Source organism: Pangasianodon hypophthalmus, chromosome 12, assembly GCF_027358585.1.
Source record: "Pangasianodon hypophthalmus isolate fPanHyp1 chromosome 12, fPanHyp1.pri, whole genome shotgun sequence".
NCBI lineage: Eukaryota > Metazoa > Chordata > Actinopteri > Siluriformes > Pangasiidae > Pangasianodon > Pangasianodon hypophthalmus.
The window spans coordinates 4,705,028-4,728,034 of NC_069721.1; the positions used below are offsets into that span (position 1 = coordinate 4,705,028).

General features: G+C 38.9%; 1 protein-coding gene across 1 annotated transcript; it reads left to right on the top strand.

Moving 5' to 3' along the window:
• The first annotated feature begins 169 nt into the window (after nucleotides 1–169).
• mms19 (MMS19 homolog, cytosolic iron-sulfur assembly component) lies at nucleotides 170–22,962 on the top strand. The gene is made up of 31 exons (XM_053238641.1): nucleotides 170–324; nucleotides 1,041–1,089; nucleotides 3,483–3,583; nucleotides 4,086–4,171; nucleotides 4,488–4,562; nucleotides 4,730–4,799; nucleotides 5,205–5,333; nucleotides 5,518–5,579; nucleotides 5,958–6,044; nucleotides 7,855–7,929; nucleotides 8,046–8,123; nucleotides 9,115–9,253; nucleotides 9,717–9,871; nucleotides 10,193–10,271; nucleotides 11,092–11,217; nucleotides 11,668–11,749; nucleotides 11,836–11,933; nucleotides 12,048–12,209; nucleotides 13,230–13,385; nucleotides 14,176–14,275; nucleotides 14,980–15,082; nucleotides 16,022–16,096; nucleotides 16,240–16,366; nucleotides 16,523–16,629; nucleotides 17,753–17,809; nucleotides 19,050–19,236; nucleotides 19,337–19,419; nucleotides 20,710–20,874; nucleotides 21,013–21,072; nucleotides 21,248–21,348; nucleotides 21,507–22,962. Exons 1-31 carry the CDS (start codon nucleotides 237–239, stop codon nucleotides 21,535–21,537), a joined length of 3,093 nt encoding a protein of 1,030 aa, XP_053094616.1. The 5' UTR covers nucleotides 170–236; the 3' UTR covers nucleotides 21,538–22,962.
• The last annotated feature ends 45 nt before the right edge of the window (nucleotides 22,963–23,007 follow it).

The following is a 23,007-nucleotide window of genomic DNA, read 5'->3' on the forward strand; positions in this document are numbered from 1 at the left end:
ACCTTCAGCGATTGGACAAACTCCGTATCCCGTTCTAGGTAAGTTTTTATATTTTTAATAAATTACGCGAAATCGATACAAAAAAAACGTGACAAATAATATGTAAAATACTAAGAACTTACAGTGTAAGTTTTTTTTTTGTTTTTTTTTAAATAATCGTCTATAGTTATCAGGTAACTTACTTGCGCGAAACACCGTCTGCGCATGCGCAGGGGAGATGCGTGAATTTGTTCGCGATGGCTGCCGACAGTGCTCAACTGTTAGGGCTGGTGGAGGAATTTGTATCGGGACAAGCTGACAGTTCAGCTGCAGATATCGCGACAGGTTAGTAATCCGTCTCTGAGTCATGAATACTGTTGTTTTGAGCGAGTAGTTATTCCACATGTGCGCGTGATGCTGTGTGTGCAGCCTGTAACTTCCTACTAAACGAACACTGTTTATTCCACACGTATTCCGGATAATCCCGCCTCCTCTGCTGTGATTGGCTAATAATTCAACCTCAAGAATTCTTGCTGTTTAATTGGTGGGCTGCTTCTTTGTGAGAGCAACTGGCCAATCACAGCAGAGGAGGTGGGATTGTAGGAATACGGGTGAGGAAAAAAAAAAATCAACGTCTCTGTAGCGTGACCAGAATGTTGCTAGCTGTCTCACCACATCCTGTGTGCATTAGGAGCAGAAACTGCTTTCTCTGAGCAAAGCGAGAGTTGTCATAAAGCTGACAGAAAGTGGCCTGTGGAAGCCAGCAGTTTGGTGATGTGTGCTGGCTGATCAGCAGGCTTTTAAGTGAATCCTAAATGACTTCTTCCTTTGTGAATGAGTGTCCGAGTAAACAACCTGTTTACTGACTTCTACATCAGGCATGCATGTCCAGGGGTTCCAGTCGACCCTAGAGAACCAAAGTTATCCAGGACAAGAGGTCCAGCATTCATCCTGATGCCTCTGTCCTACACTCTACTGCATATAGTCAACTGGATGTTCAGAAAGATGCAATTTAGGATTCTGTTTACTTACCTAAACTTCATATTCATCTTTTTCTGAAGGAGTCAAGACTGGACAGTTCTCCATACTTCAGCTGGTTGAGGCACTAGGGTAAAGTATCACACTAAATCACACACACACAGTTTTAGCAGCACCTCAGATGAAAGTGTGTAGCTGTGCACCGTGGGTTCACCATCAGCAGAGTTTACACTGTACCACTTTCTGCCCGGTTTTAACAAAAATTGCACATCGTTAAAGAATCCTTTGATCATGAGTTGAGATTTGTGGTCTTAGAATGAAATGTAACATGCTCACCAACAGCCAAGAAAGTCAGACTGGCAAGATTTTATTACAATCTCGTGTGACTGCTGCTACAACACTCACCTAAAACCCACCAATAGGACGGCAGCGTAGTGGAAATGGTGAAACATAAACGAAACATAGGATTAAACGAAGAGTGGATTGTTGAATTGCAGAGCATATCTCCAGTGTCTCATCAGAGCTCTGTAATGACTGGGATTGCACCGAGACCTTGCACATACCCAGATCTCTCTGATTGATGATGGAAGCAGAATGTAGTCATTTCCCTTCCTCACAGGTCTATTGTTAGAAGATCATCATCATATAATCTGATATGGAGGACACGTCTCAGTCTCAGCTCAGTCTCTTATTAAATTCAGCCATCATCTTATTCGGATCATCTCATAGGGTACGACGAGTAATAATCTTAAAAGATGCTGATATACATGTGGATGTAGTGGGATGAAATATCAAGCCTTACAGTGGGTATAAAAAGTCTACACACCCCTGTGAGAATTGCAGGTTTTTGTGAGGTTAAAAAAAGGAACCAAGGTAAATCATGTCAGATCTTTTTCCACCTTTAGTGTAATATAGCAAGCAACAAAAATCCAAGTGAAAAACAAATAGAAACATTTTAGGGGGAAAAAATATACAATAACCTGGTTGCATAAGTGTGCACACCCCTTAACTAATACTTTTTTAAAGCAACTTTTGCTTATAATACGGCACTCAGTCTTTTTGGGTAAGACTCTACTCACTTCTAGCACATCTTGATTTGACAATTTTAATCCAGTCTTCCTGAAAATATTGCTCCAGGTCTGTAAGTTGTGAGGCGATGATCAATGCACAGTCTTCTTCAAGTCATTCCACAGGTTTTCGATAGGATTTAGACTTGGGCTCTGACTGAGCCATTGTGAAATATTAACATTCTTCTTCTGAAGCTGTTCTTTTGTCCAAGTGAGTTTGTGCTTTGGGTCGTTATTGTGCTGGAAGGTGAAATATTTCTTCATCTTCAGATGTCTAACAGAGGCCTGCAAGTTTTGTGCCAAAATAGAGTGGTATCCATGATTTCCTCTATCTTAACTAGAGCCCATAGCACAGTGCTGCCACCACCCTGCTTCACCCTGGGTATGGTGTTCTTTGGGTGATAAGCTGTCTTGTTTTTGTGCGGAAAACATATCTTTTAGTTTACACCCAGAAAGTTCTATCTTGGTCTCATTAGACCACACCCCATAGCCCAGACATGTGAAGAATACGAGAGAAAGTTGTTGCTTTCGTGGAGAGAACAGTACTTGCCAGATATTCTTGCAGCTCCTTAATGTTGCCGTTGGTCTCTTGGCAGCCTCCCTGATAAGATTTCTTTTTGTCCTTTTGTCAATTTTGGACGGACGTCCTGTTCTTGGTAATGTTACTGTGGTGTCCATTTTCTCCACTTGTTGTTCACAGTGTTCCATAGGACATCTAATATTTTGGAAATTCTTTTGTTCCCCTCTCCTGATGATATCTTTTGACAGTACATGCTTTTTAAGCTCTTTGTAGACCATGGCTTCAGCAGTTGGATGAATCCAAGAAAATCCTACAGAAACAGCTGATCTTTATTTGGGGTTAATCATAATCACTTCATTGATGACCGCTGTATTATAATTACTTTTGAACATGAGATTGATTGTGATTGGTTCATTCTGAGCACATGACCCATTACGCTTGTGCAACCAGGTTATTGTCATTTTTTCCTTTTTTTTCCCACATGCATTTTGTTGGTGGGAAAATATCTGATACATGATTTATCTTGGTTTCATTTTTACATCACCATAACTTTGGGGTGTGTAGACATTTTATGTCCACTGTATATTGTTTAAAGGATTATGGTACAACATAAAATGCAGTGTAGAATCTATAAACATGACTACAGGAGGTGCAAGTAGAATAAATAAGGAATCAGGTCACAGTGCAGCCCTTCAGTTTCGGTAAAACAAGTAACATGCAAATGATAAATGAATCCGACAATATGGTTAACCAAACAGGAGACACTTCTCTGTACACAAACCCTAGAGCAGCTTCAGACTAAACCACACAGTGTTATTCTTTAAAACCTGAGCAAACTGAATGACCATGTAAAATTGGCCTAATATTGTAACAGAAGAGACATTTTCTGCATCTAATCAAAGGCACGTAGCTTGACTGGCTGTTTTCTCGCTGCTTAGGTTAAGTTTAACAAGCTCTGAGACTCAGACACGTGGCCGAGGGGTGCAGCTCCTCTCTCAGGTTCTGCAGGAATGCTACAGCGGCCTTTCAGAGAGCGAAGGTAAGCCTTTGTCACACACTCTACACCCTGCTCCCGCTTGTAGAGCTTCAGCAATACTGCCGAGCCGAACTTGAAAAAAAGTGTTGTGAGCGAGTATCCATTCCCAGTGTGTTCTGAGGTTTAAATGTAACTTTAAATGGGTAAAAAAAAAAAAAAGTATAATGTGTCAATCTTTATGTTATGGTCAAATTGCTGTGCTATAGCAGCAATTGTGTTTTGTGTTTATTCCTTATATAATATATTTCATAATAACATAATAAGACACAATCACAATTACAAAATAATCAGAGTATAGCAGTAGAATATTGCTCATATCCATGTACATATATGTTTATATCTAATTTGGAGCTCGTCACAATATAAATTTTAGGTTTGATTTTTAAAGATCGGAATACACAGTACATAATGAACCTTGAGACAGATACAATCAATTATTAATTGTATACTCTGTCTTGTGCAGAAGCGGTGAGCGTTGTGATTAATTTCTGAACTCTCTCTGCAGTGAAGGTCCTGGTAACGTTCTACGAGAACAGGCTAAAGGATCACTATGCAATGACGCCACATGTTCTCCGCGGACTCACAGCTCTGGTAAGGACGAGCACGCACACCGGCACCAGAGTGAATCTGTTTTATGTTAACTAATTGATTCATTTAGAGACAGTAATTATCAGATTAGTGAGGAGATGCAGGGTAGAGTTTGGCTCAATAATGAGTCATGTGATTTAAAGGTAGTGGTTGTGTAATGATTAAAGTTCTGAACTAGTGACAGGAATGTTAAAAGTTCAAATGTCTGTCAGAGAGCTACATTTAGGTCTTCTTTATCCCTCAGCTGCTCTGCAATGTGCTTGGATTGTGATTAGCCTCATTTGTAAATGTATAAGTGTAAATGATATCAATCTTACAGGCGAAGTGCACAGTGCTGCCTCCTGGTTCAGCAGTATCTATTCTGAAAGCCCTCTTCCAGGATGTGCATGTACAGGTGAATTAACTCACAACACTGACATGGTTGAAATTCTCTCTGTGTTAAAGTGCTTTAGTTCTATTAATTCTCAGAAAGCACCACCAAATGCACACAGAGTTATACGTGAAGCATTAACAGCCTCATCTGCTAACTTTTTCAATGGTGTTTGTTGTTCATTTCGACAGTCCCTGATGTTGTCAGAACGGTCGTGTGTCTACAACATACTCATCAGCCTCATGAACTCAAGAGAAAAGGGTAAGGATTATTCACCGAGGTTGAGTTAGTGCTGATATGACCTGGCAATGCTGTTATTAACACCACTGACATAATGTCATCAGGGTGATGTGATATTAAACTACGTGAAATGTATCTATTTGAATACATATATTCTACATTTCTAGAGTTTATTTACAACACAACACTAAACTGAGGTGTTGAGGATCTTGACTATAAAGATAGCCGGAGGTCAAGTGGGCATTGAAAGATTTTGATTTGGTGACTACTAATGTTTGGGCTAAATTAATGTTTTCTCAGGTTGTTATTCAGGAATATTGAATATAACTTCGATCCATCCTGCTCTGACGAGCGCTCTCACATGCTTTGGCTCATGACTTTCACACCTGTTTTATAATTTTGTCAATTACCTTCCTACTTCTGCAGAGCTGAAGGGTTTGGGTCCAGACTTTGTGTTTGGATTTGTGCAGGCTGTAGACGGAGAAAGAGATCCTCGCAACCTACTGCTGGCCTTCCAGATAGCCAGAAACATCATCTACAGGGGTTATGACCTCAGTGAGTACAGATTTGGAGACACACACTTAGTCATGCCTAGTCTAATAGTCTCCAATTGTAATACAAATGTTTAGTCTGGAATCTCGGTCAGATAAGATGAAGGAATGCCTCATGAAGACTTTGTCTTTCGCTAGTTAGCATCAGTAGCTAAGCAGATGTCTCTGACTCATTCTTTCTTCCTTAGATCTGTTTACAGAGGAGCTCTTTGAAGTCACGTCCTGCTACTTCCCAATAGACTTCACGCCTGTACGTAGAATTCCAGCTTCTCCTTCAAGCACAGTAACAAATAATCTTGTAGGAATTTTTATGGCTTTGGACAGTCTGTTAATCTGCAGTCACTAACGTTTATAAAGTGTGATGTGATCTTATTGAATTAACCATTTTCAGTAATGTTAAGTGCAAAATGGTGATGCAGTTCTATAGACAGTTTTATACAGATGATATTTTGGATGCCTTGTGATAGACTATGATATAAATGACTCTGGTCATACAGATGTTACCTCCAGTTATTATTTTCCTTCAGGAGTGCTTATAAAAAAAATATGTAAAGTATTACTACATAATCCCGAATTGTATGCTAGTTAATTACTAGTCATTTTCTCCTGCTCTCCATGTTATGTTTAGCCACCCAATGACCCTCACGGCATCACGCAGGAGGACCTGATCCTGGCTCTACGGGCCGTTCTAACAGGCACGCCACGATTCGCAGAGGTTTGCCACAAAACTCTCATCTCATCAATCATTACACAAAAATTCTGAAATTGTACTCAGAGCAGAGAGAGACAAATGATAAATTCTTTAGCTAGCACATCCACAAAGTAAAAGCTCCAGTGTGCTGCTCAGCCCCATATTTTAGTTCCCCAGAAACCAAACTGACGAGGCTAAAAAGTGCTAGCTAAAGTAATGTAATAACGTTGCTGCTGCTGAGGATGGTGCCGTACGGATAGCCTAAATATCACCATGGGATTGCTGTGGATGCTACCACACGGACTTCCTAAAGATGGCTGTGGATGTTCTTACTTGGAAAGCCTAAAGAATGCAATTGTTAAGAGCAGTTTACACTCAAGTCTCCATCAGTGAACGGTTGATAACTTCAGTTTGATATGATAGACTTAAGTAAAACTCGAATGATGTTCATACTCATGTTCCTTTTAACAGATTTAGTACACAGTTATAGAAGAGAGATGATTTATAATAACACTATCCGGTGTCACCCAGAACAGGATTGGTTCCCTTTTGAGTCTGGTTCCTCTCAAGGTTTCTTCCTCTTGTCATCTCAGGGAGTTTTTCATTAGGGATAAATTTAAAAATATAAATTTAATTTAAGTTTTATATCCGGATTTCTGTGAAGCTGCTTTGTGACAATGTGACATTTTTAAAAGCGCTATATAAATAAAATATAATTATATCTAGTTAGATAGTTAAATGTATTGATACACACTAAGGGAAACAAACACATATATAAAAATAAATGTGTATGTAATATATATATAAAATGTGTGTGTGTTTGTGTGCGTGTAATGTATATAATTATCTTCGTCTTACAATGTTTCTGAGGTTGCACATTGTGTTTGGACCCTCAGCAAAAAGTCAGCAAGTTGTTGACCAACATAAAGCCTTGAAACGTAGTGCTCTAAAATTACCCATAAAATGATTTTATTCGAGTTTGGACAGCATCTTTATTTTCTCTCGATGTGTTTAACTGCCTGCAGTAAGTAGGAAAGTTATATCACAGCTTTCTTCTGCATTTTATTTGCTCGGTTTTCTTCGATGTTTCCACATACCTGTTTGTTCTGGATCTAAAAAATAGCTACTGATTTGTCCACTGCTGCAGCAGTTATTCTTCGTGCTTCAGATCCAATCAGGACACAGTACTGACATTCCCATGTTCAAGGATGATAACCTTGTTCCTTGTGATCTGTCTCATGTATTGAGGGAATGTCTTCAGGTATCATGACGTGATACTTCTGTCACATTTATATTACCCATTTATAATTTATAATGTTGAAAAAAAGGAGAGAAGGATGAACCCGGATATAAAACTATGGTACCTAAACAAGCTAAGTGCAATTAAAGCATGTAGAAATAAAACAGTGTTTATTTAGCTGGCTATGAATATGAGCTACTAAGGCATATACTGTACATTTACTTTACATTCTGTTTGTCGTCCTATTATGCAACCACAAAATCAGGATGATGGTATATATAGTCAAAACTAAAGCTGCTGGCAAAGTAAGTCAGCACAGATGAATGCCATCTTCAGATTTTAGATTTTCTTGTTGTAATTTGTTACACTGAACCTTTACTAAACTGGGCTTTAGAACGTTTACACCCAATGCATGTATTAAATTGTCCTAATTCGCTATGTGCAGGTATGCAAAAAGGAAGTAGCGCTCTTCCAAGTCCTTCTCTTTTACATTTTTTGGATACTGTACCAGTGACATCTCAGTTCCCTATTCAAATTAATTTAAGAATACAGTTGTTGGTTTGTTTTATTGATTTGCATTCTTCACACCAACAGTTCCTGGTACCGTTACTTATCGAGAAGCTCGACTCAGATGTCCAGAATGCCAAGGTGGACTCGCTGCTGACTCTGGTAAAACATCATTCGGACACAATTCCAGCATGACTGTGTTTTGAGTGGTAGGACAGACATGGGTTTTCATGCAAACCCTGTGAAGGTAACTAATGACTAGTTCCTTTTTGCTCTAGGCTGCTTGTGCACCTGTATATGGACACAAAGAGCTGGCTGAGTTCCTCCCAGGCCTCTGGTCCTCCATACGCAGAGAGGTGACATTTTATTGCAGCTTGTTTATATTGTTGCCAAATATTAAAATAGCTTTGCTCATAATATAATTTCCTGTTACTATTCAAATGGTTTAAGTCATGCTTGTCTTACCAGCATTTCAACCTTTAAGTTCCTCCCTGTAATTCTAATGTCAGTAAACTGACCTCAGGCCATAATATAAGTAAGGAATAAAACACAATGGTACGTTATAGAAAGTTAAATAATGTTAAATAATGACCAAGTGATCTATAACAGTTCTTCCCTGTTTCTCTGAGGAGATGTTTATTTAGCATTTTTGGAAGGAGGGTTAGAGCTTCAGAGGTAAACCTGCTCCTTTAAGTTTTCAGGATGGAGAGCTTTGTGTTTTTTTTTTATTATTATTATTATTTTAAAAAAGAGGGTGGTGAGGGAACAACTGTTTATAGCTGTAATAACTAAGTTATTTCGCAGACTTTCCACAACACTAAATGTAACTATAAATGGGTTTAAAAAGTATGATATGTCTTCGTTTAATAAATAAATAAATAAATAAATAAGTGTTAGTGTTGGCAAATTGCTATGTTGCAAGAGGAATAAAACAATTTGGAACATGCTGATATTGGAATAAGATCAACTTTGGGGTTGGAAACGGTAACTCTGATTCACATCATGCCACATCACACCTTTGCAATGTTGATTATATTCCTATAACAACATGCCGTGAAGTGTTTTAATCCTTACATAACAATATTTCTTAGGACACTGATTTTTGAGAATTATATCACTCCTTATTGTATTGAATCGAATACAATTTTTCAGAATTTACATTTGAATCGAAATGAAAACCAATGAATCATGAATCAAATTGATTCACTATCCGATTCACACACCTACTACGAACTGTTCAGGCACATCATCTATATATTGTAATTCCATAATATTTTGCTATGTAGCCTCCTGGTGCCTTAGGCCAACTTCTAAAACTAAGCTTGTGGACTCATGTTCGGTTTGCAGGTATTTCAGACGGCGAGTGAGAGAGTTGAGTCAGCAGGTCTCTCTGCTCTTACTGCTATCACATCCTGCCTGTCTCGCACTGTCCTTACGTCAGACTCGGGAGATGCTCTGCAAACATTCCTGGAGCTCGTCCTCAAAGGTACAGTGTATGGCAAGAGGTAATAATTCTCTCTCAATCCCAATGTGGTGCAAATTAGCTGCAAGATTGCAGATGATTGCCTAAAAACAAGTGTACTTTTCTTTCAGTGGTGTTAATTAGATTTACATTAAAGATAAGCATCCTTTTTAAAAATAATTTTTTTTTGAGCCTTTCCTAACCTCTAACCCATTGTTTTGCTATGCCAACTACCAAGCTTATAATTATTGCACACTTTCACCCTAAATTGTACTCTTCATACTCAGTATGAACTTTGGTTTGATCCAGAGAGCCATCTAAATGTTTAAAATGAAATTTGCCATCTGGTCAGTAAAAAACATCATTGCTTGTCACTCAAGTACGTTGCAATACACAGAGGTTTTACAAACCAGTTGACCAGTTTACCCACTCCATAATTTCACTCACTCTATCTCTCTCTCTCTCTCTCTCTCTCTCTTCGTTTCAGACTGTCAGCACCATCTGTGTGAGCCGGATCTGAAGCTGGTGTGGCCTAGTGCTAAGCTGCTGCAGGCTGCAAGTGGCGCCTCCTACAGGGCAAGCCTCATAGTGACAGCGGTGGTGCTGCCTGCACTGTTTGAGCAGTACAACTCCAGAGCTCAGGTCAGTGTCACATCCACTGAAAGATTACGCACTTGAACACGTATACATGAACTAATGCAGCTGTATCAGTATTTTTTTAGGTATTTTGTATATGATGGCAGCACAGTGTTCAAACCACTAGCTTCAAACTTCTTTTGCACTTTCTTAATACCATGTTAACGTTAATTTTATTCTAAAATAATGTGCAGGCTGTTTCAAAACGTGGAGCACTTGTCTGACCTTTACGTATAGTCCCTCAAGTAAGCATAAAAAAGTCAGAGTAATTGGCACTGTGTAATGTATTATTTTTAATTGTCATGGTGTGTGTGTGTGTGTGTGTAGTGCGCTCATCGACGCACTCTGTTGGAGGTCTTGCAGGGCTTCATCCAGCCCACTGTGAGCAGCCAGCCTGCAGAACGAGGTGTGTGTTAATTAAACATGCTTTGACTTCTCCTGCTTCTCCTGATCGCACCCTGAGGCTATTCAGAACGAACCAGTCTTTGCATATATACACATAAATGTGATTTATTTATTTTCAAGAAGCACTTTAATGATGCTGTGATCTTTTGCATGTTGGGCATGGCATTACTGAATGGAGTTCTTTATACTGCATATTCGTAGAGTATTTTGATCATTTTTACTGCACTTTAGTAGTGTTGGGTAAGGGATAAAACACTTGGGGTAATGCCATTATAGGAAAATAATCAACCATAGGGTGGTGAGATACAATGTGAAAGCAGGTTGCTATTTTCCTGTAACTACACAGCAAGAGTTTTATTACTGATATTCCACAACGATTTACCAACTGTAACATTTTTTTATTTATTCAAGAACGAAATGTTGTACATTTGATCTATTTATACTTACACTTAATCTTGTGAAATATCCAAAAATTCACTAAGAATTAGTTCCTTTTATCATTTACATTACATCTGTAAACTATAAACAGTCGTTCTTTCACCAGCCTCTCTTTTTTTTCCTCTCACTTAAAGCTAATTAATAATAAAGTTACAGATTTACCTTTGAAAGTTTCAAAGAGCTGACACTGGAGACTCCTTCCATAAATGCTAGAGTGTCCACTATGCAAGACCTGTAACTTGCCTTGTAAACAGCACTGTTGTCAGAGCTGCTGTTATAGAAAATGAATCAAAACCTTCTGACCAGTTAGATTTGAAAATTCAACAATGCGGAGGTATAAATCATTTGTTGTTTCTCCCCCTTTCTCTTTGAACCTAATTCAGAGGAGAATGTGCTGCTCCCCTTCCAAAAGTCTCTCTGCAGCGTGGTGTTTTCTGCTCTGGCTGAGTCAAATGCATCTCTTCAAGTCACAGCTACAAAAGTTCTTGCCACACTGGGCCAGCAGTCTGGTGGGTGTATATACACACACACACACACACACACACACACACACACACATGTGCGCAAACCATTAATTATGAAAACCTTTTACTATTTAAGTTAAAATGGAAAAAGCATATTTTGCTACACCTCAATGGCTAAATTATTTAAATATAGTCATCAAACTAATTTATAAAATTATTTAAGTGACAGGGGTTCATTTTCCCAAATAATGATTTAATTGATAAATAAGGTCCTGTCGTTTATTGAAAAAAAATCATGTGTAGCATAAAGACATAGAGCTATAAGTTGAGTCAAAATTGGTATATATAATAGTTTGAAGTCCACCTACTTCTGAAGCCCTTCATGAGTCACTGATATTAAAAACTACTGCACTGCCCCATTAAATTCTCCAAACATGTACATATCACTAAGAAGGATCTGGCTAAACAAATCAAGCCTCTTTTTCCCCCATCAAGGCCTATTATTGGAGACAGATGTGGAAATAGCAGTGGACCACCTGACGAGGCTTGTTGTAGAAGAGGACGATGCACAAGTCAGGTAGATACAGCATCAGAGTGCAAAATGAGTCATATTTACTGAAGCTTGATTGGATGAAATGATAGACTTGTTCCGTCACGTCTCAGTTTGGCAGTAATGGACTGCGCAGGATCTCTGGCTCGTCTCCATCCGGCTGTCTTCACTTCCCGAATGGTTCCAAGACTGAAGGATGAAATATTCACAGGTAGCTGCAAAGCTTAAATTGTACAGTATGTGACATGATATACTAGCTTGGAAGAATTCCTGTGGAGAGATGGCTATGGCTTTTCGCTTGATTAATAAAGGCATCTTTCCACAGAACCCATGGCTGAAGGAGACACCTCCACTCTCCCTCAGAGTCGAAGCAAAGCCGCAGCACGAGAGCGCAGTGTGAAGGCTCTCGCCTTCATCTCGTCTCAGCTCAGTTTGGTGCAGGAGAGCGCACCTGTACTACTGCAGGTCTTAGCTGCTGCACACAAAGGTACACAGCACTGCCTGTTCTCTGATAGACAGGAGAGATGAGCAATGGATGAAATGGATAAACTCTTAAATAGCACATAGTGTTGTGAGATGTTCCTGATCTTCCACTTTTTCAGGATAGCATTAGTTGTTTGTAAATAGCTAGGCAGCTAGCAGAGAACGTAAGGACTAGGCACCATGTAATTGTAATAGTTGGACACAAATTCTATGTTTGATGTAGGTCAGTTATGAAGAGTGTTATTGAAAAATGCTATAGTAGTCAAGTAGTAGTGAACAGTTGCAATATACAGTGCGTCTAAGCACCCAAGTACTGAGATACTCTGATGACGACACCCTCCTCCCATCCTTTACCTGCTAAACAAAGCTGTTACCTTTTAACAGCTGAATAAAACATTTATTCAGTGGTGAGGAGGTGCAAACTGTGAAGAATGAGCTTATACTGATCAGAATGAGTCAAGCTGAAGGAGCCATGCGTAGCAGTCCAGCAATCCTCATGCAGCAAATGCGCGAACCCTGCTGGACTCTGTCTCGTTTCACAGCACTGGGTCTTTAGTGCCGCGATGGCAGAGATGCACCTGGGAGGATTGTTTGTTTGAGGTTGTTTTCCATCTGCTTTTAGTGCTTGTGTTTGCTTTTGAATTGATTTGTAAAAGTGACCTTGAGTGTGAGACAGGTCTGTTATTAACCTGTTATTTTTAGTATTTAGCATTAGTCAGTGACTGAAAAGTGAAACATGGCTTCAGCAACCCACACAGCAGCCCAGTTCTCCCAATATCCTTCCCAGCCCCTCCTCCACACCATCAGTCTCAAGTGTTTCCAGAAACCCGGGGACGTATTTACTCTGTGAAGTCAGGTCAGAGACTGAATTAGGAATAGGACAAGTTCAGTTAAAATACTACTGAAGTGGAGAGTTTAAGATCTAAGGTTATTCTTCAGTGAAAATCTGTCTTAAGTTCCAGTGCTGATTATTTTCCTGATGAAGTTTCTGTGCTGAACTTTTATCCCGACTTACTGTGTGCAGGTAGCAGCAGTTTCTCAACAGAGGAGGTGATTTCAGTGTGTCGCAGTCTGCAGAGGATAGCTGAGCATGCCCAGCACACAGTGGAAATTGGTGACTTTTTCCACAACGTTGTCATTCCACGATTACTGGGTCTGTCCCTGCAGGCAGCTCTGCATAGTAAGTATTTCAACTGCTTATGCATACATTCCCCAGTGTTGCCTAGATATCTTCAAGACCTCCCCAACACTGTGAATTTTAGTTCGGGTCAGTCAATGATTAACACACCTAGACTAATGGTCAGTGACACTTGTTGCTTGCTTGATGGACTCATGTGCAACTTAAAATGTAATAAATAAAATATAAAAATAATAAATAGGATTGTTTACAGTGGAAAACCAGTAACCACGTATACTTATGCTATCATAAGAATCATCTACATCAGTCTTTCTAGTCTTGTCTTTCAATCTGGGCATTTGATGAATAGGAGCATCATTGTCACTCTGCACTCAGGTGTTCACTCTTATATCAGTGCTAAAGCAATAGCTGATTAATTGAGTGAGGTTTGTTGTGATGACTGAATTTCCCATATGTCAAATTACATTAAAATTCCAACTCTGTCTGCTGCTATGTCTACAGTGTCAGTAACGACATCGTAGCTAATTTGAAAGACACAGATGGCAGATGACATGGCACAACAACTTGAACATATAATGATTTTCACTGAGTTGTTTTGGTGACATTTATTTTCATTTACTTAAAGTAAAGGTTGTCAAAGTACATTAGTCAGAAAAGAAAAACAATTTTGGCTGTTGGCCACAATTCAACCACATTGACATCTGATGGGTCTTTCCAGACCACAATGCACATAACATATGCGGACAGATGCATGATAATACACAAGGAAAGGCAAAAATAAAATGCACAAAGAATGTATATTGAACGTTTTTTTGCTTTTTGCTTATTGCAGGTCAGAGGTGCTCTGGTCACACTAGTCCCCTCACAGAAGAGGATGTGCTTTCTGCTATAGTTCCTGTCATAAGCACTGCTTGTGCAGCGCTACAGTCAGTGTAAGTCACTGAGATAACAGGAAAACCACACACACTCTCAAGTACTGCTATAGGCAAATCAGCCAGACATGCATGTGAAAAGGCAGAAACCATTCCGTAAATGGTTGTGTGTTTAAAGTCATCTCACAAAGATAGCTTAAAGAGTGTGAAATGATCTAAAAGTTATTATAAATGTACAATTTAATATCATAGTTATCATCAGGGTATCATACGAGGTTGTTTGTGCCGTATCTTAGGGAAATGAACTGATTCTTTAGAAGGTTCTAAAGTGATGCATCTACAGTTTGTGGTACTTCAAGCAGGAAGGAAGTTATTGAATAAAAACTATTTCAGACATTTGACACTGCTGTGGCCTTGGCCCCTCTCGGATCAGTGTTGATTATTTGGGTTATTTGGCTTATTATTTAATCAATTAATAGTTTTAATTTATCAATGGTACTTATGGTGTATTAATGCTGAGGTTCATGTTTTGTGTATGTTATCTAATGCATTAAATAATGTCAGGGATGGGAAATGTAATATAAAGTGTTAGTATTAACGTTTATATACGACATCTTCTAAAATTAATATTACAACTTCAGCTTTTCATATAGTTATATACAGTACTGTCATACCTCTAATAGTTTGTAACTCAAGAATAGTGTAGAGTCCAAGATGGGTAAAATGTGCCATTCTGAATTACCCAAAACCTCTGATCTTCCTAGACCTGCTACTCAAATGGCTGCCCAGGCCGTTTCCCTTTTCTTAGATGGAGATGTGTCCTTCCTGCCAGAAAACGCCTACCCATCCCAGATTCAGCTGCTCAAGGTGATTCACCCAGCTCCGTTCCACTCATATCCTTGTCTCTCTCTCTCTCTCTCTCTCTCTCTCTCACACACACTCACACACACACACACACACACACACACACACCACCTTCTTAAAGGGCATTTCCTGATTTATACAGTACTATGTAAGTCAGTATATTTTTTAGTACAGATTTTGTTGTAGATGTTTATTTTATGAAGTCTGCATTATTGAGTCAGTACAAAATCACTTTAATATTTTCATACATTACCTTTCCAACAAAAAAAACACCTGAATGTTACAGAAAAATATTTGTATGTCAGTAAAGTAAGCTGTAAAACTATAAAACTGCACAAAAAGAGACTACTATTTTTTTTAAAGCAATGGCATTTCACAACAGATATTGACTTTGTTTAGTTTATTACTGTTTACTGGTGTTTATAGTATTTTTTATGTTGAAACATTTCATTTCATTATTTTTGAAGGTTTACAGAAGCAGCTTTACAGAAATAAATACATTCAAATTAAATTAAACCAAAATAAACTGTAAATATGTGAATTTATCCCTAATGAGAATGCCAGAGGTGACGGTGGCAAGGAAAAACTCCCTGAGACTTCATGAGGAAGAAATCTTGAGAGGAACCAGACTCAAAAGGGAACCATCCTCATATATATGATAATATTAACCATTAAATGAATCTGTTTGGGTATTAAGCATGAACCCAAGGTGATGGATAAATCCAGCCTTCTCGTATCTCTGTTGTGTTGTTTTCTCCAGAGCTAATTTAGAAAAAAGTAATCCTTGCTTTTTTTCAATTCTTTGTACAGTATTCTCTGCAACTCCTCATAACCTCCTCATGTCTTTACTCATAAACATTTACAGAAAATAGTCATGGTTTAAAATCTGTATAGTAAGAGCAGTGAGTTTAAGAATGGGATTGTGTTCTGTTTCCCCTGCAGAGTCAGTCAGATTGCTGGTCCCAGTCACAGCTCGTGTGTTTGCTCATGGCCTCTGTGTGTTCCCTTTCACAGCAGGTATGTTTATACAAAAAAACTCTTCATTCATTTTCATTAACGCAATCAAATCCAAATTCCTATATACAGTCAATTACTGTGTCCTCAGCTGAATGGCTTTTTCCACAGTTTTATTTTTACCAATCTGTATATTCCTGTGGTAGGTGGAGATTCCTGACATTGACAGGCTTCTAGTCCAGTTGGAGGAGCTGATTTTCACGTGTACACACCCGTTCTCCTACACATCTGCAGCTAAGTGTTTTGCCGGCCTGATCAACAAGAGAGCAGCAGGTATGTAAAAAGCCTACAATCACTGCCCCTGTGTTATTTTTTGGATCTTTTTGCATCTATCTGTGTCATATAAAATATTTAAACTGGAGAGTTTATTTAATTGGTCTGTACAGTGATTTGGAACAAAGTGTAGCTTGATGGGTTTTGTGTGTTTAGGCCAAGCCCTGGATGCTGTTCTGGAGAAGACCTTGAAAAGAATAAGTGCAACGTTGGACTGTGAATCCTCGGCACAGAGAGTTCAAGCCTTCACTTTACTGATCTGGGTAAAAATAAAATATAGCACTCTAAGCATATTCATTAGAATCTTCCTTTCTGTATTCAGTAATTTCTGTTGCACCACAGTGCTGCTGAAATCTCAAATCTGATTGGTCAGAAGGTGTTGAAAGGTCAGACAGGAGTTCTGGCTGCAAGGCAAATCACAGGCTTTTATTAATGCACTTGACCTAATACGCTATAATTTCAGTAGTAACTGCTAATTCATGGGGATTTATACGGTGAATGCTCTACTAAGCCTAATCTAAGCCTAATAATACAAAATAAACATGTTGTTATTTAACAAAGAAAAAGTATAATCTTTGACATGGTGAAGTTTTCTGTAAGATGTTCATTTAATATTTATGGAAGGAGTCTCCAGTGTTAGTACTTTGTAACATTCAGAGGTAAAGATGTTCCATGAAATTTTCTGTCATGGGAAAGTCTAAGAACAGAGGACCTTGTGGTTTCTCTAGAACAAGCTGATTTATTTGTCTTATTAACTTCAAGAGAGAGTGAGAGAATTACTTCATAGCTGCTATAAAGTGACAACAGGAAATAACTTGTTTCGTGGAAGTTCCACATGATTAAATGTAACTATAAATGGATGACTTGTCTTTCTGTAATAAATAAGAAATTGATACTGCTGAAATTGCTGTGATACAAGAGGAATAAAACACTTCAGGACATGCTGTTACAGGACAATAATCATCTTTGGGGTGGTAATAGTAACTCTGCTTTACATCACCCCATCATGTTTTATTCTTTACAAATACCATGCTTTCTCATGACATGAGTTTGGAACTGGTGCAGTTACTTCAGATAATATGCTACAATGCTAAAGAGCAGTGAAACACAGTGTACACTATACTGATTGTCACTAATGGAGCTGATACTGGCCTGAAGCTGGATCAGTATCAGACATGATACTGATACTTACAGTCCAAACTGCTGATGTATTTTAGGCCATGATATTGACTGATATAACACAGGTCATGTTCATGAGCAGAGAACAAATGTTTTCTTTTGTTTTTTTCTGTGATGTTTTGTACAACTTGGCAAATGAGAGTTAGCCATAGATGTGCATCCTTAGTGAATGTGAAGTAACACTATTTAATTCTTCATTTTTTGTAGGTAATGAAGGCTTTGCTTCTGCGCTACCATCCTCTGTCTGTGAACTTAACTGACAAGGTAGGTCATTTTTCTTCTTGAATTCATGAATAGAATCGCATCCTTTGTCCCTCAGTATGTGTAATAAATTGATCAGCAATGTGTCCCCCTCCTGTCATCCTATAGCACTGTGTCTATCTGGGGGATTTTTGGTAGTTAGTAGGGGTGTACGATACTGGCTTCACGATTTCGATTCGATTCTCAGTCCAAACTGCTTTGAATGAAGAAAAATTGTGACTGAAAAGACGCCTTTTTTATTACAGAATCATAAATAATGCAAAACAATGTGCATTTTTAAAAGTAAATAATTCAAAAATTGCTACGAATAGAGGTTTAATATTATAAATAAAATGTATTACAGGGTCACCATATCTTAAATATAAATAAATAAATTTATAAATTATCCCCAAAATTTTGATTGAATAAACAAAGTTTCTGACCTGGGGACTTAGAAGATGATCAACTGAAGCATAATGACCTGTATATCAGAAGCAGAGCTCCAGGTCGGCTAAAATGCCCAATTTGCGCAGCCTTTGGCGTTGTTTGAAAGCTACTGAAATGTAGCTTTAGTCTTTTTAACCGTTATAACGTGGTTAGGTAACCGTATGTATAATGCACGTTGGTCGTTGCAATCCGGAGCTATCGGGCCATCAGAGTTCACAAGTGCAGATCTCACAGGCTCTCCAGGAAAGAACGCGATCATGTGACCATTGTGCTCTCTATATATTTTAACTCTATGGCAGGGATCTTCATTTTTATGTAGAAAGGGCTGGTGTGGCTATAGGCTTTCATTGAAGCCAAGCAGGAGCCATACCTGATTTCACTTGGTCACTTGGCTGTAACGAATGCCACACCAGCTCTTTCTGGACAAGACTGAAGACTTCTGCTCTTTGGGATGTGCAGATTGAGACCTCTGTCTTCAAACAGTGCAAATGCATTACATGCATAATTAATACAGTGCTGATTTCCACAACTTGAATCGCACAATTCTACGATGTGTCCTTACACCCGAGTAATTAGAGGTCCAGGCACTGCAACTGATAGAAGCTTTTTGTTTTAGTTTTTCTGCCCTAAATGTGATGGACAGCATTATTGAAACACCAGCTTAGGTGGAAAGGTGCGGTGTCTACCTCCACTACTCGTTTAACTTTCTGAGCAGAACATAATGTATATTTGGCAAAATAACTTGTTTTGTATTTTGTTGAAGGTTTTTATTTTGTGTTTATGACTTTCATACTGAATGCCACTTTCTCTCTTTCAGCTCTTTTGCCTTCTGAGTGATAATCAGTTAGGTTCTCAGGCAGCAGACAGTTTCTCGCTGCTTATGAGCGATTCTCCAGATGTGCTGAACCGCAGCTGCCATGCCAATGTGCGCATTATGTACCGCCAGCGATTCTTTACAGAGAACTCAGTTAAACTTGTACAGGGCTTCAACAGTGCAGAGCAAGGTATTTACAGATGTGGTATCACGTAATTACAGTCAACCTTGATCATTGGTCTGTCCTAATATCCTATCTAACAATATTTTTATCTCTTTGTATATTTTAGAGAAGAGGTCTGTGTACCTGAAGGCCTTGTCACACATCGTCAATAATCTCCCCAGACAAGTGCAACTCTCAGAGCTTCCTGCTGTGAGTCCATCAGTCCACTGTGACAGTAGCTTCATAACTTACATGGATGGAGTAACATTGTTAAATTGCTCATAATCACAGTCTTGATGCTAATAACATACTGTATCTACTACAGATTTTTTTTTTACAGCTATAAAATATAGATAAATTTTAGCTTTTAAAACTTTAGTCTTGGGTTTAATTAACCCCCAAAAGCTTTTGCCTGTTGGCGCACACACACACACACACACACACACACACACACACACACACACACACACACACACACACATATTAACCACAGTAACCAAAAGGAAATATTTGGCTGTAAAAAAATATTTGGTTCTCATGAAGGACTAAATATGTACACACACACACACACACACACACACACACACACACACACACACACACACACACACACACACTAGTGAGTTGCCGTGTGAACCACAGTGTGAGACATTAGGAAAATTCTGAAGTGTGTCAGAATTTTAAATAAGTTTCAGGTAACACTACCATCTTATAAGAATTTTTGAAATGACGCTGCCCTTCTTTTCTCTCATTCTTAATATAGGTGATGCTATAACTAATGCAGAGCCCTATGTCAAAGAGACGTTAGTGTCAAATTAACCCACACTGAGCTGAAGACATTACAAACACGATTTTGAATGTTATCTAGTAGCTGGATTACCAGTTATAGAGAGTCAGTTTAATAATCACAGCATTAGCCCCAGTTAGAAACATCACCTCAGGGGATGGAAGTTTTGAAAGTATGTGTGTGTGTGTGTGTGTGTGTGTGTGTGTGTGTGTGTGTGTGTGTGTGTGTGTGTGTGTATAAGGTCCATTGCAACCCTGTGACAGCTTCCCGATCCAGCCATGAGAATGATTTCAATACATATATATAAAATTATATAAAATACTGTACATCAAAAAACAACTAAGCTGGCTTTCCCTTTTGTTTAGTCAACCTGTGGCTTTGTTTGTCCATCTAAAAAGAAGGAAAAAATCTTAAAGAGAATTTTAAACATAATAAACAAAAATATTTTATTCCAGTTAATTAACATTTTTAGCTGCTTATTGTCCCTGACTTACACTTTAATTGACAGTTAAAAACAAAAATAACTGGTCTAAATCCAGCTAGCCACAGTGTTCTCTTCAAAGCAGAATCATGATTTAGAATGAAAGTGTGTATATAAAGTAAATTTAAATAAAAAGATAATGATAATGTCTTCAAAATGATTCACTTTGACTTGCTCCTATTAGAAAATTGACCAGGAAAACTGAAAACCTTGTATTGTTGTTGCTGCTCAGTTGCTGCCCCTGCTTTTAGAAGCACTGTCATGTCCTGATGAGGCGGTGCAGCTCTCCACTCTCTCCTGCCTTCAGCCACTGCTCATGGAACCTCCACCTGCTCTCACCACACAGCTGGAGGCTCTTTTCACCCGCCTGCTCGCGCTAACCACCAGCCCTACTATGGTACGCCATTCACACTTTTATTTCAGTGATGCCATTCAGCATATTGGCACTATTTCAATCTGACTGATTGAGTTGTCGTTGTTGTGATCTGGAACTAATGCTGTTAAAAACCCTTTCTCCCTCCTCACACCCAAACAGAAAGTGAGGATTACTGCACTGCGCTGCATCCACGCCCTCTCCCGCCTGCCTACTCACATGGTAAGAGTCGAATTCATGGTGAGCAATGATCAATAAATCATGTACACACTATGCAAGTAATGGAGCCCGGGTGATCCATAAACAATTGCTGACATTTTGAGTGCCGACCTTTGTGCATATGCACAACTTTAGAACTGCTTTGACCTTTGCACGTGTTTGAATTGTGCTGCTGCAGGTGTTGCCTTTCCGTGCCAGGGTGCTGCGCGCTCTTGCTAAGCCACTAGATGACAAGAAGAGACTGGTGAGGAAGGAGGCGGTGGCAGCCCGGAGCGAATGGTGCGTCTGTGTGACAATAATAATAGTATTTACTAGCCCTGCTCTGTAATAAAGATATTTGTTTCATTTGATTTGCCACGAAGCATTACTTAGCCTAGCCCTCTTAGAGAAGTAATATTTTTTGCAGAATGTGAAATAAGCATGCTTGTGTGTTGCAGGTTTTTGTTAGGGAGTCCTGGAGGAAGGTGAAGTAGGGAGCACTGCTGTCCATCAAAGTTCACCCACAGTCTCTTCCACACAGTTCTACTCATTCTGTCGTACTGCATCGCTCTAACTACGCACAACGGGAATGACGTCAGCCTGTCCCATCTAGGCATCAGGAATACTGGAAGAGGAACGTATTAAAATAATGCACTGAGGTAGAGCTCACTCCTGCCACATTTTCTTCCTGAACCTGAGTGGGTGATGCAGGAAGTCTGAGACGATTTCTGGTGCTTAACCTTAAACATGGGTTACAGAATGTTTTTATTGTTCTCCACAGTTTCCCTTGTATGAACTAGTAGTCTTGTAGGCTGCTTTTTCTGCTTTCTCACACAACACATGTCCCAGTCAGTCTTGCAATGAATCAGAGGGATGCAATCTACGTTCATAATGTGTGAACATGGTGGTTGATTCGACATTTTACTAACATTGTTTATTTGGCCATCAAAAATGTGTTTTTTAATAGATTCCATATATGATAAGGAATAGAGAATTGAAGCAAATTATTTAAAATATTCAAAGGAAATGTTATTAGGCTGCTTTCACACTAGGCATGTTTTTATTCCCAATAAACAAAAGTGACTTTTTGTGCTGAAGGGTTCTGGGTTTGATCCTGGTCTCAGGTTTACTGTCTGGGTAGAATTTGACATGCTCTTGCTATTTCCATGTGGGTTTCCTCTTGGTTCTCAGGTTTTCTCCGGAGGTTAAGAAGAAAAAAAAGTCATACTGGTAGGTGATTAGATATGCTAAATTGCCACTAGGTATGAATTGACATACACGATGCACCTTGCTGGATTGGCGTCCATTTACAGGGTGTATTCCCACCTCATGCGCAGTTTTCCTGCGATATATTCCACATCCACCGAGATCATGACCAGGATAAAGCTCTTTCTGAAGATGAATGAGATATTGAATGACGTAAATTTCCTTAGGTTTGTTTACTAAGAAGAATGGCACGTTGTCCTCCATGTTGGGTTGTCGCACCTGCCCCCCAATTTGCCTGACTGGTTAAAAAAAAAAAAAAAAAAACACATGGTTGGCATCATTTGACACTTTTCTGAAAACTTTAACCGACCTTAAAAAAAAAAAAACCGTGGATGGCAGCACCTTTTAAAAGTATTGCATTCCACCCACTTTCCACAGGGTTGCATGTAAAATATGTACTGGTGATGGAGGGACAAAAAAACACCAAGTGTGAAAGCAGCCTAAATGACTATCAGTGTTTTCCATGTTTCAAGATGTTCTCAAAGCCACAGGGTTGATTTGTTGTTCATTTCATTTCATTTCACTGGAAAGACTAACGCTGAAGCCTCATAAGACAACATGCCAAGGATATAGTGGACAATATTTAAACATCAATAAATCTCTTTGTAAATGTGTAAAATGGAATTAAACCCCATTATTATACTGTCATACGTGTGTTTCTTTATTAAAGTGTTGTGTCTTGCATTAAGTTGA